Here is a 17,803-nt window from a genome sequence, read left to right as displayed (position 1 = left end):
TTTGGCAGGAATGGATGATGTGTGGAGGGAGTCAAGTCCACTGTGCTATAAGAGACATGTATGATGGAAAAATTAATCAGTCAGGATGGTGTAACATTCAAAACGCATGATCCATCTAAACTTTGAAGGTCAGTTATCATCTCAACTTACAAGGGAAGTGAAACAAAACCTACAGATAGAGTCCGAATCGACCCACTAATGTAATATTCAATTCAGTAAAATTCTTTTGAGAGTGTGATTATGTCATGATCAAGGTTGCCTGTAACTCTATCCTTGATGTGAGGTTTTATTTTAAACTGTGAGACAGTCCCACACTGAAAAGTATATTACTGATAAAACACCCGCTGCAAAAACTATGCTGCACAGCCACAAAGTATAGCATTGATCTTAACCCTAGTAATACCAACACATTTTCAATAACATATACCACCTACAGAAAGATTTTCAACAACATGTACTACCAACAAGAGGGTACTTTATGAAAAACAAGTAGTTGTTAAGTTTTATTACCAACATATTTTTTAAGATATACTGACATTCTAGTAGGATCCAAAACCTGAAAATATCTTTAAACACTGTCTTCCACAGTATCAGCACATTTTTAACAACGTAACTACTAAAAGGGGGTGGGCTGTTATTTATCTTTATAACCACCATAAATTTAAAAAAAAATAAAAGTTTTTGTAAACTGTTGTTGACTTTTGTTAGCAACATACTTTTTAAAGAGATACTGATGTGTGAGAAGGGACCAGAACTGGAAAATATCTTTTAGTGCTGTTATTTAGTGAATGAGACATGCCTCGTGAAAAGTTACATCTATTATGAACCGATGAGACCGTATGATGATGTCAACTACACTAAAATTTTTGAATTACGTGTAACTGAAAGAACTTAAAATAATTATAGAATGTGGTGGAAGAGTTCATTAAAAACAATAAACATTTTCCCCCAAAATTTCAAAATACAAAGTAGACCACTAGATCACAATATTTACGAAAGGTGGGCATAAAGTAGCCCTCTCCCCCATTGGTATTGCTGGTGTTAATGTACAGTAACACACGTAAGACTGCTCCTTGGATTACCTTTTAATCTATGCCCCCTATCCTCACAGACTTTCTAAGCACTCTGTAACATTAAAAAAGGTTGTTGGTGGTGATGGTATATTTCTGCTCGTTCAAATGCCACTGGACACTGCTGATAAACTTGTTGATATGTGTAGGTGCATTGCTAGTAAAATTCTTTCAGAAAATTTTATCACTGCATGTTTTTTACATTCTTTCCAAGTGTAAACAAAAAAAAATGTATTAGAATGATAGAAGCACGAGTGCAGCATGATATGTGTCAATTAGCATATAAAGTTTCAAATAAACTTAATTGTTAAAATATTTTGTATTTTTCCTAGTGTGTACTTTGGTAGACGAGTAAAATATTACCATATGATATTCAGAAAACCATTTGTAGTAACTTTGTAGCTTTTACTTCTGAAATTGCAATTGCCACCGTTTACATCCACAAATGCCACTATCCTATCAAAATACCATTACCATATCAGAATGTATTTGTATGACAGCAAGACACATTGCCAAAGGGCAGACCCAAGCCAGAGGAGATTATCTCCAAGTTTTAAACTCAATGTAAAGTGTTCATTGTTGCTGCTCTTGTTATTAGACAAACATGAGTATGACATTCTAACTGTTGGCCTATCTGGCTCCACATGTCACAGTTGTTATTTGTGGACGCATTTGTAATCCGTTTCATACCGTGTGGCATTAAAGTCACAAAGACAAAATGATGTTTTATGTAACACAGAGATTACCGAGAAGAACAGAGTTGTCATGGGAAGCAGGCCCAACCAAGTGTTGTGGATGTGACTTTGTAGTTTTATGCAGTGACATGCTTCAGTCAGTGCTCCGTGTATTTTATCTGTGTGAGATTTGTATGTAAACTCGAACTTTCATGACTTCATCTCTCATCAGGAGTTATCTGTAAGCCAGTCGGTATTTTAATTAATTGGTCACTTGGAGACATTTCAAAGCCGTGGAACTTCCATATGCTACGAGAGCTTGTGTCAGTGCCTACGATGGAGTAACATTTAGCAATGCTGACTCTGTTACGTGCTGGATAACTCGGCCTGTTTTTCTATAGCCTTTCAGCATCAAGCACCCATTTGCATGCACCACTAAAAATATAGTTAGTTTCCTGATTAAAATTGATATTGCACATTTTGATCTGAACAGTTTCTTTGATGATGGAAACCCCGTAAATAGATGTGTGGGATAAGATTTTCTAATGGGGTACTTAATCTTAGGAAAATTATAGTGTGCTACTCACCATGAAGATGACTCATTGAGTTTAGTTGCAGACAGGTACACCAAAAAGACTGTTAAGCTTTATAGCTTTCAGCCAAAGCCTTCTGTAAAAAAAAACGCACACACATTCACATGAGCAAGCACATATCATACGCATGACTGCTATTGCCAGCAGCTATGACGAGAATTCCAGATTCCGGTCAGAGCTCCCAGTGACAGCTGTCATGTGTATGTATGGAATGTGCTTGCTTGTGTGTGTGTGTGTGTGTGTGTGTGTGTGTGTGTGTGTGTGTGTGTGTGTGTGTTTTTTGCTTTTGCTCAAGAAGGCGTTGGCCGAAATCTGTAATGTGTAACAATCTTCTTTTCAGTATGTCTGTCTGCAACTCAGTGGGTCATCTTTATGGTGAATAGCAATCTGTGCTTTTCCTAGTATTGTTGATATTCCAACCTGCATGTCCAGTGTTTGAAGTACTTAATGTGATAGCTATGGAGAAAAAATATCTAGCAGTCTTTTTCAGGATACTTGTCTGCCACTTGATGACTCCTCTACTGATCACTAGCTTTCTATCCTTTTCGTATTACATTTGATGAAACAGACATGATTATGCTTGATGAAACAAAAATCTCATCCCATGCATCTGCCTACTAGGATTCCGTTGTCGAAGAAGCTGTCACGATCAAAATGCGCAAAATTTTAAGCGGCACGGCGACTATGCGCTTAGTGGTGCATAGGATTGGGCATTCGATGCCGAAAGGCTACAGAGAAATAAACTGTGTTGTTATCCATCACTTAATGGACTCGGATCACTACTAATGTTCTGCTGTCATACATGTCAACATAATTTCAGGTAGCATAAGAAAGTTCCGTCACCTTGTAATGTCTCCATGACAATTTCATCAACTAAGTGAAGCATCACATGGCCTGCAGATGATTGCTATCAATAACAATGAACATGAAAGTCATTGGAAGCTTTAAGTTTACATGCAAAATTGGCATGAAAAGAAATACGTGATGCATTTGTTCAAGTATTGTATAATGAAAAAGATTACTCACCAAACTGCTGCCAGTGTTAATTTATTTGCCAACAATTTCTGAATGTTATACTCCATCTTCAATGCTGCAATTCATCTCATTAATGTAAAATTCTAATGATACCATGTCAGATTAGATGCTCCCTTGAAAACTGACACATGTTAATCCAAGCACGTACAGGATGACAGTAAGAATGTAAAGTACTGATGACCAGTTAAAAAAGAAATTGAGTATGTGAGTGCAACAGGCGAAGTGCAAGTAATTGCAAAGGCGAGTGTCTTTTAGTAATTGCTCTGTAGGAAAAAAGAAAGAAAGAAGAAAAACCTTCTCCTTATGCTGATGGCTAAGTTGACTACATGCACTTCATGTCTCATAGACATGTATTCAATGTTATAAAAGAGAATGGAATTGGCCATCAGTATTTCATCTTCTTATTGTCATTCTTGTATGTGCTTGGATTAACATGTCCCAGTTTTCAAGGTTGCTTGTTATCTTTTTCATTGCCAACAGTAATTGCTCTAACGTGACATTATTAGAAGCCTAAATGAATGAGACAAAGTGTTTCATCGTAGCTGTAGTGGCTGTCTATGGCAGAACTGAAATGACAGCAAAAATGGAAACCTTAGTAATAAACTCTGTCCACGGTCTCTTAGTAGTGTTTTCACTGTGTCAACGTACATTTTGAGGTCACAGCTTCCTAGTCAGAGTGAGCGAGGTGGCGCAGTGGTTAGCACACTGGACTCGCATTTGGGAGGGTGACGGTTCACACTTTCAGAGGTTGTTCAGGGATATCAAATATTTTGGTATAAGGGACCTTCGGTCTGTGTAAGTTTGTTGCATAGTAATAATATAATTATGATTTACTCAGTTCACTACCTCAGCCATCCTTCTTTCCGTGAAAATAACTCCACGACATTGAGGAAGCCTGCAATATGCAATAACCAAAACATACAGCACACAATAAACAACACAGATTAATGCAAAACCCCTGAGACAAAATACCTACACTTTCATCACAGTGTGTTCAATCTGTTCTGCCAGTGCACCATAGAACACGTAGTAAATGTAGAACTGTTTCCTTACAGATACTGTTCAAAATTTCAACCACCCTGGTTACTGCAGTGTATACAGTGATGCACAATCGACTGTCTTACAGGCTTGAAAATTTCGTTAGTTTTGGCGAACTACTCGTGTGACTGCGATAATCCGACAACAAGAGCCATGCGAGTATTGTCAGAGCATCACAAACGAGGCTCTTCACATGCCCCGCAGATGAAGAAACAAGTCATACAGAACATACTGTCAATATTTGCACTGTTGTGCATTGTTTACAGTGCAGTACAGATACAAAGCTAATTTGGGTAAGGAACCAACTGAAAAGCAATAACTCTTTAAGAAACCACTGGAGACCATGTCTACATCTACACCTGCATCTAATCAATACTCTGCAACCCACCTTATGGTGTGTGGCAGAGGATACTGTATACCACCACTAGTCATTTATTTTCTATGGGCCCCTTATACCAAAATACTCAGAGGGTATCCCTGAACAACATCTGGAAGTTAGTTGGTGAAGTTATTGTTTAACTTATATAAAGAAATTCAACAAAATTTGCAGATTCTTGCTTTTGAGTTGTTGCTACCACATTAAACGTTTTTACATATGTGCTGAAGTGGTGATGGTGAAGCTGTGGTTTGAGACTGTACATTGACAAAGTAAAAATACTATAAAAGATCATTGATGGACTTTATTATTAGGACTGTGAAACAAATTATTGCTTTGGAAATGGATCCACAATATCCCAACAGATTTGCAAATAAATAAATATTGGTAGCTGCTTGGTATATAATTTTTCCCCTACACAATGAATAATAGAGCTGCATATGCAGTGCATTCGTCTGGAAAAGCCTAAAACAAAAATATTGCAGATGTGTGAATGAAAATAATGTGGGATCATTATCATGACTCAAAATGAAGTCATCACAGCCTTCGTGTAACTGTGGGATAAGCCATTGTTGCTACAGGTCCAGGTACGCAATACCAGTAACAGTTCTTGGCACAGAGGAATATGCTCCACTTGTAGTGACATCAATTAGTTGTTTTCTCCATTGTATATAACTGAAAATCTCTAATGAAATGTCACAGTTGAGTCATATTTAGTGAATTCTAGGATTTGAAACACACGGATGGCTCATGTGTACACTATGTTTGCCTTGTTTTAACACTATTGCCTCTGTGGAGTTATATTTCACAACTACACCACGGTATAAATTACTTAGGCCCTAATGAAAATTAGGAGAATAATTCCATTTAATGAATTACGCATGTCTCTCTTGTAGATATTGTGATGTTGTGTATTAGAAACCTGGAAGTGTTACCTGAAAAAGTGAATCATGGACCCGGCTGTGGTGGGAAGCAACATGGTCATGTGAGCAGGTATGGCTGCAGTCCAGTTCAGAGTAGAATGCCCAAGCCCAGAAAGTAATCGTAGAAAATGCCTTTGTGGATAGTTGCCACGGTTTGTTGTCGACGTCACTGAATTTATTAAATGTTGAAAAAAAGAAAGGAGTAATAGCACAAGCATAAAACATGATGCAACACATAAGCAAAATGTTAATGGCAGAAAGGACACAATGGTGTGTGGAATGGGATAAAAAGATTTATGTCAGTGGAGAAGAAGCAAATTTGAGTTCATACGAGGTGTGGTTAGAAAGTTTTAAGAATGGAGTTGTAATTGTACAATGGTGGTACTTACGTGCTACTGTGATGCTTCCCCTTCAAAATAGTCCCCTTCTGACTGAACACACAGACTCCAACAGTGTTCCCACTTTTGGAAACATTCCTAGAATTTTTTTTCCTGAAGTGTATTAAGGACGCTCTCCGTAATACACTTCAAGAAAAAATCGTAATATTCCTGGTTAATTGTCTGTCTTCCAGGTCTAAATTCATGATGCACAATACCGGTAGAATCGAAAAAAATCACCAGCATTGTCTTCACCTTTGACTGACTTTGCCGTGCTTTTTTCGGTCTTCCACTACGAAGACTGCGCTATGGTTTCAGGATCGTATCCACATACCCACAGTTCGTCACCTTTAATTACCCCGTTTAACAAATCTGGGTCACTTTTAGTCCCATTAATCAATTCTTTGCACACTTCAAGTCGCTATTGTCTCTGGTCACTTGACAATACTTTTGGAATGAATTTTGCAGACACTCGACTCATGTTCAGATCTTCAGTTAAAATTGACTGAACTGCATAGAAACTTCAATTAAGTTCATCAGCCATCTCCTAATTGTAAGTCTACAATCAGAGTGCACTAAGTCACGGACTTTCACAACATTTTCATTTGTTTTTGAGGTGGAAGGAGGGCCGGACCCTGGTTCATATTCAAATGATTTGCAGCCATTTTTAAATCTGTTGAACCAGACAAAAACATTTACTGGCTCAAACAATTATCTCCAAAAGCTGTTTTTAATAGTTCGTAAGCCTCAGAATCTGATTTCCCAGTTTTGAAACAAAATTTCACACAAACTCGTTGCTTCGTTTTTAGTCCATTTTCACGCATACAGAATCCGGCAACAAGCCCTAACAGACCTGCACTCAACCAGCCGCCACAATGAACTGAATAAAGGAAATGCAGTTTCCTGTCAGAGGGCATTCAAGGACAAGGCAATGACTCATTCCCCACCCTCTGTGTACCTGCCCACCAAACCAGTCAGCAGTAGTGGATCCATTCTTAAAACCTTCCAATCACACCTCTTAAGTATCCCATTGATGATAATGGATAACTGCATTATTAGACAGAAATTGCTGTGCTGAGATGAACTGTGTGAGTAATAGCCACTGCCAGTTTTGTGCGAAAATTCGAAGTTTTGTTGCACAAAACTGGACTTGTGAGGCTCCTCGATTAAAAATTTTTCTGCTGTGGCATTTCATTTTAGGAGGTGTCACTGTAAAGGAGTCGTCGTGTGTGTGGACGAGATGACACAGTTTCAGAAGAAGCCTACTAGTTCAGAATTTTACTAAAAAAATGAAGCACCAGAATTAACGTGGCCTGTGGTTTATTGAGACAAAATATGAATTTTTACACATTACACTTTAATAAATGACATCACCATTATACTGTGTGAGTAGTAGTGTCAAACATAAGTGTTGCTCAATGTTGTATAGCTGTGCTATGCATAAAAATTATGGGTCTCTAAACGTCGAAATAAACCAATGAATATACATTGACAAAACATGCTGCAATACCAGTGCTACAAAATATTAAAAGGACAGAAGGTGTATTTTCTTGTAAGCTCGATTACAACTGTATTGCCACCTACTATACTTGAGAATCACACGTGTAGCTTCTGATTTTATTCTATTTCAATTGTTTACAAAATGGCTGTTGCATGCTTCCACATAATAAAGGAAGCTTATATCTGCCCGATCACTCTGAGTGAGCGACTGCCACTATGTGTTTGGATCTGAGTACCTCTCGGTTTTGCATCTAGTGAGTGCAGCAGATCGTCGCACCAGCAAGATGAGGATACACTGACGGAATTCTCCGAGCCGTGGGACAGCTCTCGCTGGGAAAGTCTACTGGGTCCGACAGTGGCGACGAGTCAGGGGAATGGCAACAGCAACAGCAACAGCAATGGGATGAACGTGCACACCTCAGACCGCAAAGAAAATGGGGGCAGCATTGCGCCGACGCCTCAGGACGTCACCAGTGTCACACCACCTCAGCCGGTCCTGGGAACGGAGCCCCTGCTCTGTAAGTTTTAGCTGTTGTTCAGAATAAACTAAACACGTGTCGCATATTAGTCACTGAGGACACATCAATATGCAGTTTTTAATTTTTCAATAGTAATATGAAAGACAGGACAAGTAGAGAACGTATGCACATATTAGGCAGTAAAGTTATTTTGATGAACAGTTGGTTACATGTTCTAAAATAGTGCATATAGCAGGTTCCACTGTTACGAGCGAAATTTTGAGCATGCACTTTTACTCCTTGGATTTAGCAGAGCCAAACAAGAGTTTAAAAAAATAGTTTATCGCTCGTCGCATTGTACCTAAGTCATGCTATGAACAGCTTTGTGTGTGCATATTCCTGATGTCCTTATATGAATAAAGGCAAATTATAATACTTAGTTTTGTAGGGTGCTAATGGATAATGTCTGTGCCTCAATGCTTTTAATTTGTAATTGATGTACTTTATAGTGATTGTAGTATGTACAGGAAATGTATGCGCAAATGTGGGCTTTGCATGGGTATGTGACAAGCAGTTATAGTAAAGTTGTGTTTTAGTAGTAATGAGTGGTTATACTGTGGGACTGTGTATGCGCTGCTTGGACAGTGTCTGGTTGTGAACCGCTAGAATCACAGCAGGTAAGCCTGCGCTCAATAGGGCAGTGATGATGCCGACCGGTATTAGGCGAGCAGTGGTAGTTTTATCTGGTGACTTCAGTTTTATATTTTATGGAAAGAACGACCATGAGAGCAGTTATTATTATTTTTTATTGGTTGTGACAATGATTTTATCAGATGGTCTGCCTCATATGCCATGATGTCCATATGCAGATCTGATGATGGCACCTTCAGAGTGCTGAAACCGGTCATCTAATAAGCGATTGAAGTGATTGTGGCTTTTCAATTATTTTAAAAACAAAGTGATAGCCCCACGACACACCATGTGTTCACTGCAAAAGAGTTTAAGAACCCAGATTTTCTACTCATAACATTTCAATAACTTGCATGTTACTGAAGTAAAATTTACCTTTCCTGGAACATCAAAATCCAGATGACACTAGATTCAATAGTTTTGAGTAGGTAAAATTTTGTGATTTTACAGTTTTCAGAAAAAGCAAGAAATAATGGTGGCCTCAAATAAGGCATGTCAACTGTAAAACAAACAATTATAGTCTGATCCTCGAGCGAACGATGGCAGTTTGCGCATCTCAAGACACGGAAGGGGGTTGCACAGTTGACAATTCCGAGCGAGAGTTGCAGTATGTGCGTGCGTGCGCTTTTCGCTTGAAGAAAGCGTATATTCTGCAAATTATGTCTTTCGCTTACTTATACGTACTTTATCAATTGCTACCAAAATCGGCAAAGACAGTTCGCAACAAGTGAAATTGAAATTCATTAAGCGACTCACTACAAACACGTTTAATGCTCACAGTAGCTACAGCAGAACGCTCAGAGAATACTCGACGCTCGTTGGCTGTCGGAGCATACGTGGCATCGTTTGTAACACCAACTATGGCAGCACGGTCAAATTTTCAAGTGCGTGTGGTTTCAGTAATTGCAAATTCTGAATATTTCAATAAATAAAGTATTTCAGCATGAACTGTTTAAACTGACAGTGTCATCGGTTTGTAAATTATACACTGAATGATGAAGTTTTGAAATTGTAGCTTAAAGAGGGATTTGGAGATTTCATATATGCATGTGGTGTACATATTGGATATAAAAAAGAGAACAAAAATTAAAAACTGATATTTGTGTGTGGTACAGAATGTAAAGGAAAATTAAATTAAATTAAACTGCTGCAGTGTCAGCAGATTATATTGAAATGAATTTTGATGTATGGTATATAATTTAAATGTTGCATGTATCAACATTACTGTTACAAAAGATGTTGAGGATGGTCATCCTGGACAACAGTCCAGTGATGAGAGTTGCCTGATGCAAAATGTTGTTGTTCCCCAATTGCATTGATTTCTCGTTGAATGTTCCACATCCAGTTCATCAGTATTGTGGAGACTAAATGCATAAACTCTCATCAAATAGTCCCAAAGAAAAAGTAACAGACAGACGACTCTGGGGAACACGGAGACCACAGAACACTGCCGACAATTCATTCATTTGTGAAAGCTGCATTAACATGATTCAGTGAAGCATTTGCTGTCTGAGACATCACTCTGACTTGTTAGAAGAAGCTGTATTCGTTTTCATTGTCAGGTAATTATGCAGATAATTCTTCTTAAGTGATGAGTTTAACTTGTGTATTGATAATGAAGTAAAAATAAATTGTCCTACTATACAGTTAATGCAGTTTTCTCATCACAAAGTAGATGCTTGAAAATTTGGTGAGGATTTCTTGCCATCCAGTACTTGTTGTTTTGTGAGTTAATATGGCCAGACGGATGAAACCGTGCCTCGTCTGATGTGAAATTGGACATCAGGTCTGTCTGCCCACCAAAAATGTTTTCATGAAGCCAGTTGCAGGAATCAATTCATTCCAGTTTGCTTGTCCCCTTCAATTGTTGCACTGTTGAAAAGTTGTATAGTTTCAATTTTAATTCATCAAGATTTTTAATGAAAATATGTGTATCGAATACGGGATCGTTGAGAACTTGCTTACTGATTTTTTTTTACTCGCTGTAGTACCCGTTTCAGTATCAGTGATGGCCCTCATGTTCCTAAGAGAAGTTTTACTTCAAAACAGCACCTGTTGTATTCCTTTCTCAACTAAATTGTGTACGCTACTCTCTTCTGGGATATTGATGTTCAGAAGTTTTTCCTCGAACACTTGATGTGTTTCTTCGAACGAGAGAGAGAGAGAGAGAGAGAGAGAGAGAGAGAGAGAGAGAGAGAGAGTAGATATAGGTCTCAACTATAGCTATCTTCTCCTGGTTCGAGTAAAGCATTTTACAGGAGCCTAACTGTACTCACAGTACTGCATTTGAATGAAACATACGCTGCATGGACACACAACAACCTGAGAAATTACAACAATCAGCAGTAACTTATAGATCCACTAGTAGCACTAGTTGTGAGAGAGTCTTTAATAAACAGTGTCAGGTAGCAGATTCATTGTGAGTTTGTTATTGTATTCCAGACTCAATAATGCAAGCACAGCTGTCCCACCTGGCTACTTTTCGATTTGCTGTTATGTCAGTGTCAGTGATGCCTGCCTCCCATGTTCCAGCTCCCCCGCGGCTGCACACGCTGCGCAGCGCACGCGCTCTCTCCGAGGGGGGCTGCGGCAGTGGTGGGGGCGCAGCAATCCGGGCCTACGCCCTGCACCTCGCCGCCGACCGCTCCACCACGTTTGCCCAGAACGTCGACAACTTCATCGCTTGCACACGCGAGTCTCGCGAGACCAGTCCGCAGGTCGTGATGCGCAACATGCGGCAGTTCATGTCTGGCATGAAGAACTACCTGGTGAAGCACGGGGAGCGGGAATTTGAGAAGGAAGTCGAGAAAGAGAGGGTCAAGGTGAGTGATTTATCACTGTACTGCTCCTTGTTGTTGTGACTTGTTAGCTTGTTTGCGTTGAACTTTGTAAGACTCTCGGAAAACTCTGTCCTTTTTCGTACCAGTGGTGTAAAATAATTGCATGAGATTGCAGCGGATGATGTTGAGATCTTGAAACAATAGTCCACCTGACAACATGGCAGCCGTCTCAGGTGAGTTTTACACTGGAGAATGGTGATGCACATTGCTACATTTATATGAAAAATATGTGTGGTGATCCATGCGCATAGGTTATTGCTGCATGACCTTCCTGTATCTGTAGACTACAGTGGTCACACCCCAGACGCACAGATCGTGAAACGTGTGTGGAGTATGTTACCACATTCGTGCCTTCGGTGACCCGATAAATAACCCTTAGCTGAGCTTTATCACCGTGGGACGTCCTGTAGATTATTCTGCCACAAAAATTTCTGTCATGAAGGGGTCCGTCTGGGACTCAGTTTCAACCATATAAGGCATGGGACTGATGATTTCGTTACTATATTTTTTGCCTAAAGCCACATCTAGCAACAATTAATTTTATCATTTTGACCCCTGACCCCTGAATTTTTACTCTGCGAGCCTGCAATTTCACAGAGGGTGTTCACTCTTTATCACCCTTACAAGTGCTCTTTTTGGCATCGGCTGGAGTGATATTTGACAGTGGACACTAAATTCAACAGAGGGCAATTCTGCAATTGCTACTGGCCAATTTTTGATGTAAATGTAGCAATATGTACAAGTAATCTTCCATGTGAAACTGAAATGACTGAATGGTTGTTAGCTAAAATATTGTGGCAAGATGCTGACATTATGTGGCTGTAGTCCTGAAATGTTAGGGAACACTCGGTACACTGGGAAACCTCCAAGAATCGTAATGATGTAAAATACTGCTAATGTGGTTACAATAGTGGACGTAAAATAGTGGTACTGTGGTTATGCTAGTGGGTGCTTTGTATTGATACTGCTACCAATTGCTTTACAGTGATTTTCAAAGATGTCTTTATTCTTCCATTAGCTAGCTTTTGAGTCACAAGTCTTTTCTTGAGACAGTTGGTATTTACAGGCACGTAAGGTTTTATACTAGTTGCAGCTTTTCACGGGGATTATGACACTGGTGGAAAAGGAATCAACTTGATGCTGGAATGAAAGGAGACAGTAAAAATTTGTAGAGGGAGACCAAGGCCTGACTACAGTAATTGGGTTCAAAGGGCTGTAGGTTGCAGTAGTTATGCAGAGATGAGGTGGTTTGCACAGAATAGAGCAGATTGGAGATATGCATCAAACCAGTGTTTGATCTGAAGAAATCATCATCTTCCGTCAAAGAATCAAAAAGACATTTTTTGTTTGTCATCTGACTGACCTGTGAATTTCTTCCTCCAGCTTCGTGCTAACGAGTTCCTGAACCTGGATGCCATCCTGGAGGGCGTGATGCAGAGGCTGGTGGTACGGCCGCTGCGCGACCACGTCTACCGGCTGTTCGTCGACGACTACGGGCGGCGCGGGGAGGTCCGGAGGCTGGCGTCGGCCATAATGTCTGCGCGCTCGTGTTCCCTGCGCGAGCTGGGAGTTCGTGCCGGGGTGCGACCACCCACAGCTGCGGGTCTGGCCACCGTGACTGCCCACCTCTCCCGCCTGCAGTCGAGGGACCTGCCTCTCGACAAGCTGGCGGCGCTGCTGGATGCTGTCGCTTCCATATTTACCTCGGTAAACTGTTTGTTTCTAGTTGTCTGTACTTCCTGGTATACTGTATGAAAAGGAAAATTCACTTAAGAAAACTATAAAATTGTGTGTACTCATCATCATAAAGTGAAATATGAGTACTGACAAAGGGTGGAGGGGAGTCACTATCCGAGTTCTTGGAATTAAAGTTTTTCTTTGGAAAAGAGTGAGGGATAAGCCATGGTTGCAAAATACTGACACAAATTATTTAAAGAAAAGTGGAAAAATTGTTAAAAGTCTGGCATACAGAAAAATGTAGGATCACGCGAGAAAGTACTGCCCCAACAACTACTCTTCGAAGATGGGTTAAGTAATGCAAACCTACATTTATAGAATATGTAGATTTAGAGAAAGCTTCTCACACTATTGAATGGAATACACTCCTTGAAACTCTGAAGGTAGAGGGGATAAAAATAGGCAGTGAAAGGTTCTCTACAACTTCTAAACAAAACTGACAGGAATTATAGGCATTGAATGACACAAAAGGGAACTAGTAATTGCGAAGGGGGTGAGTTAGGATTGTAGCCTATCCCCGATGTTATTCAGTCTCTACATTGAGTGAACAGGAAAGGAAACCAAGGAGAAATTTGGAGCAAGAACCAAAGTTTCAAGAGAAATATGAGGGGAAGTAAAATGAAAACTGAACAGCTACCGTAACAGCAAATCAGAATGGTTTCATTCAAAACATGTGTTAAGAGACATATATCCCACAGGGAGATGAGGTGATCAGTTCCTATTTTATAGAACACAGTTGGCTGCTGACGGATCCACAACCACACCTACTCGTGCATTTCGTCTTCCATCTGAAACCGTGTTCGTGCACATCTTTCTTCAGGTTGCCAGAGATGTGAAAATCACACGGTGAAAGATGTGGGCTGTATGGAGGATTTTGCACTATTTCCCGACCGAGTTGCCGAAGCATAGCCTTCATCTGATAGGCACCATGGGGGCGGCCCGGATGTACAATATTTATAAGCAGGGGCAAAAATGTGATACCGGCACCCGCCGGCACCGCCACCCCCCCCCCCCCTTTCCCCTCGTTCTGGTAGTCTGAATCTACAGATTTCACTAATAATGATAACAGTGCTGATCATTTGCACACCCAGTCGACCACATAAACAAACAGCAATTGGCATTCACGTGTTCGGGTATATTTGTCTCAGCTTGTATAGCTCTGCCCCATTTGTCTCTAGAAAAGTTATTTATTTTTGATGCCCTGGTCGAGACATCACACTAGGCACACATTCAAAAATCAGCTTAAGATTCGTTCAGAAATGAACTTAAAATGTGTTAAAGAACCGACGGGGATGCATTTCAGAATCACGTGAATAATAAACAGACTAAAGTGCACCGGATGCTAGGCGCTTTGTGCAATGAGACTTTTCCCTTCAAGAATACGAATTTGGCACCCCCTAAAACTGCCGCCTGGTGCTTATACTCCAGTTTGCCACCCCCCACTCCCTCCTACCCTATATCTGACCCCAATTGGGGATGGGTGGTGTTATGCAACAGGACGCTTCCTCTGCTTCTCAAGTTCCTCGAGCCGGAATTAAAATCAGTGCGCAGTGCTATGAATACAGTTTATTGAAATGGTGATGCACCCTATAGTCAAAATGCTCAGGAATGCTATCAGACAGAATCATCATGTGGCATGGTAATGCTTGCCCCCACATTGCCAATCAGTTGAAGGCTACACTTCAGCAATTGCGTTGAAAAACACTGCAACATTGGATCTTTCACCATGTGATTTTCACATCTTCAGCGACGTGAAGAAAGACGTGCATAGACATTGGTCTCAGTCGGGTAAAGAACAGCAGGAGTGGGTGCGGTTAAGGATCCGTCGGTGGCCGGCCATGTTTTACGAAACGGTAATTGATCATCTCGTTTCCCATCAGGATAAATGTCTTTAATGGGTTTGGTGATTACTTTTGAATGGAAACATTCTGTGGTCTTGTTGTGGTGAGTGTTCAGTTTTCATTTGACTGCCCTTCATATTAAAAAACTTAAGATTTGGTGATGACATTGTAATTCTTTTAAAGCCAGCAAAAGACTTGGAAGAGCGTGACCCTCATTTCCAACATGTCGGTCCAGAAAAACAGTGTTTCTCAGGAGTGTAGCCTGGTACGGAAGAGAAATGTGGAAAGTAAATAGTTCAGACCAGAAGAGAATAGATTTTTTTAAAAGTTGGTGCTACAAAGAATGCTGTAGATTAAATGGGTAGATTGATCAAGTAATGAGGAGGCGCTGAATTGAATTTGGCAAAAAAAAAAAGAAAGAAAGAAAGAAACGTGTGGAATAACAGGACTAAAAGAACAGATTATTTGATAGGACAGATCTTGTGACATGAAAATAATTGTCAATTTGGTAATGGAGGAAAGTGTGGAGGATAAAAATTGTAGGGGGAGGCCGAGGGATGAATACAGCAAGCATGTTGTGGTGGTGGTGGTTAGTGTTAAACGTCCCGTCGACAACGTGGTCATTAGAGACGGAGCGCAAGCTCGGGTTAGGGAAGGATTGGGAAGGAAATCGGCCGTGCCCTTTCAAAGGAACCATCCCGGCATTTGCCTGAAACGATTTAGGGAAATCATGGAAAACCTAAATCAGGATGGCCGGAGACGGGATTGAACCGTCGTCCTCCCGAATGCGAGCCCAGTGTGCTAACCACTGCGCCACCTCGCTCGGTAAGCATGTTGTAATGGGCTTAGGTTGCAGTAGTTACTCGGAGATGTAGAGGCTCGCGTAGGATATAATGTGGAGAGATGCATGAAATGAGTCTTCAGGCTGAAGACCTCAACAGCAGCAACAGGAACAGGAACAGCAAGGTTGGTCCAGTCATCCAGATGCCAGCTTTGTTTCTCATTCTTTCCCAACACTAATGACCCAGTCGTTAGACTTCTGTAGTTAAGAATGCATCCAATTGTGCTAAAAATAAGGTTGTGCTACCGTCGGTTTGTCTACAGTTTTCATTAAGAATAAGGACTGCAGTTAAATATGCTGCCACAAGCATAGTTCATAAGATAATTCTTGTGCTCTCTATAGACAAAATGTAATGTGTGGAAGTGTCATGCATCAGGCGGTTTATAATATGAAACAGAAAAGGAAAACATTTGTGAGAATGGATCGAGTATCTGACAGTCTGTAGTCAGTGATAACTTCGGACACATTAAAACTGTGGCGGACTGCGATTTGAATCTGGACCCTCAGGCTTTGTGGACAACATGTGAGCTAGTTTTGCACGAGTCACTGCTTGATGGGAACTGTTAATCAGACCAGACCCCTCCTTGCCTATTTATATAATATGACAGAGTTCCTCCACATTCTTTGTTTGACTTTGACCCCTGGAGAAAAGACGTGGCAAAAGGTTTGATAGTCTATTTGTAGTTTTCTTATCTGGATAGCTCAGTCTGTAAATATTCTGCCAAAAAATGGCAGAGGTCAGAGTTTGAGTCCCAATCCTTTTGAACCGCCAGCACATTTTAGAAATGTAACAGGTCCACAGTATAGTTACATTGACCAGATCATAATAGAATGGCTGAGCTTATTAATAAGATTTCATGTATTCTTTTCTTATGTTGCAGGTGAAAGCAGCAAATGCCGGTCGTTCAGTTATGCTCACTGCAGACGATTTCCTGCCGCTGCTCGTCTGGGTGCTGGTGCAGGCGGGAATGGTGAGCTGTATTATTATGATAAAAATTCTGTTACGTAGTTGCGCTGACACACTGCTTCTGCGATGGTTTCCCTAACATTAAAATCGAGCTATCCTATGTGTGTTTCTACTTTTACACTAAGTGCCGCATCAGTTCTATTTGTAGCATTGTCAAGGACGGGTGGCAGGGTCATGAATGCCCACGAAAGGTCAAAATTAGTAGTCTTCAGATTTTTTAATCTTCAAATTGGTCAGGAAAAGACACATAATGTACACCTTATTTCGGTGACGCATTCACTTAACTGGTGGGAAAATACTGCTGCTTTTCAACAGAACAATCATTTTTGAAAGCTTAAATACTGCCAAATGAAGAAAACAAAGGCCATTTCAGAGGAATAAGGTATTGGAAGTTTTTACAGAAGCAAACATTCCAGTCAAAAACCTCCCAATGAGAACTTTTTTAACAGTGAGTTTCAAAGAATTAATCATTTGTTTGTCTTCATTCATGTAATGTGACAACCTTTTAAATTTGTGCATCTGATCATATACAAAAAAATAAAATATATGTGAATTTTGACAAAAATAGATGCAAATTTTGCAAAAAAAATAAATGTGAATTTTGGCAAAAATTGATGCTACATTACCGGTCCCTAGCTATAAGTAATGTGCTTGCTTCTGAAGCTGTGGCAAATGTAACATATGGTATTTCGTCTGTAGTCAGTGCTCAGTTTGCATTTCCCCCTGTGCTACAAAATGACTTCTAACTGCCCTATTTACTGTGAGTGCCAACTTCTCATACGGCTTGTGAGTGCTTGTGCTCACCGAGCAGCTTCTTGAATAGGCCTGGTCCAGAGTGCCACA

General features: G+C 40.3%; 1 protein-coding gene across 1 annotated transcript in view; it reads left to right on the top strand.

Annotated features, from left to right (window-relative positions):
• The window catches only part of LOC124717395 (protein sprint), a 305,335-nt gene that overhangs the window by 268,432 nt on the left and 19,100 nt on the right, over positions 1 to 17,803 (top strand). The window contains exons 16-19 of the mRNA XM_047244247.1: positions 7,842 to 8,104; positions 11,267 to 11,556; positions 12,958 to 13,281; positions 16,875 to 16,964. Of these exons, the coding sequence (XP_047100203.1) occupies positions 7,842 to 8,104; positions 11,267 to 11,556; positions 12,958 to 13,281; positions 16,875 to 16,964 (967 nt within the window). The remainder of the gene's footprint in view (positions 1 to 7,841; positions 8,105 to 11,266; positions 11,557 to 12,957; positions 13,282 to 16,874; positions 16,965 to 17,803) is intronic.

Source organism: Schistocerca piceifrons, chromosome 9 (assembly GCF_021461385.2).
Source record: "Schistocerca piceifrons isolate TAMUIC-IGC-003096 chromosome 9, iqSchPice1.1, whole genome shotgun sequence".
Classification (NCBI taxonomy): Eukaryota; Metazoa; Arthropoda; class Insecta; order Orthoptera; family Acrididae; genus Schistocerca; species Schistocerca piceifrons.
The sequence above is the reverse complement of the archived record's forward strand: the minus strand, read 5'-3'. Positions and strand labels throughout refer to the sequence as shown.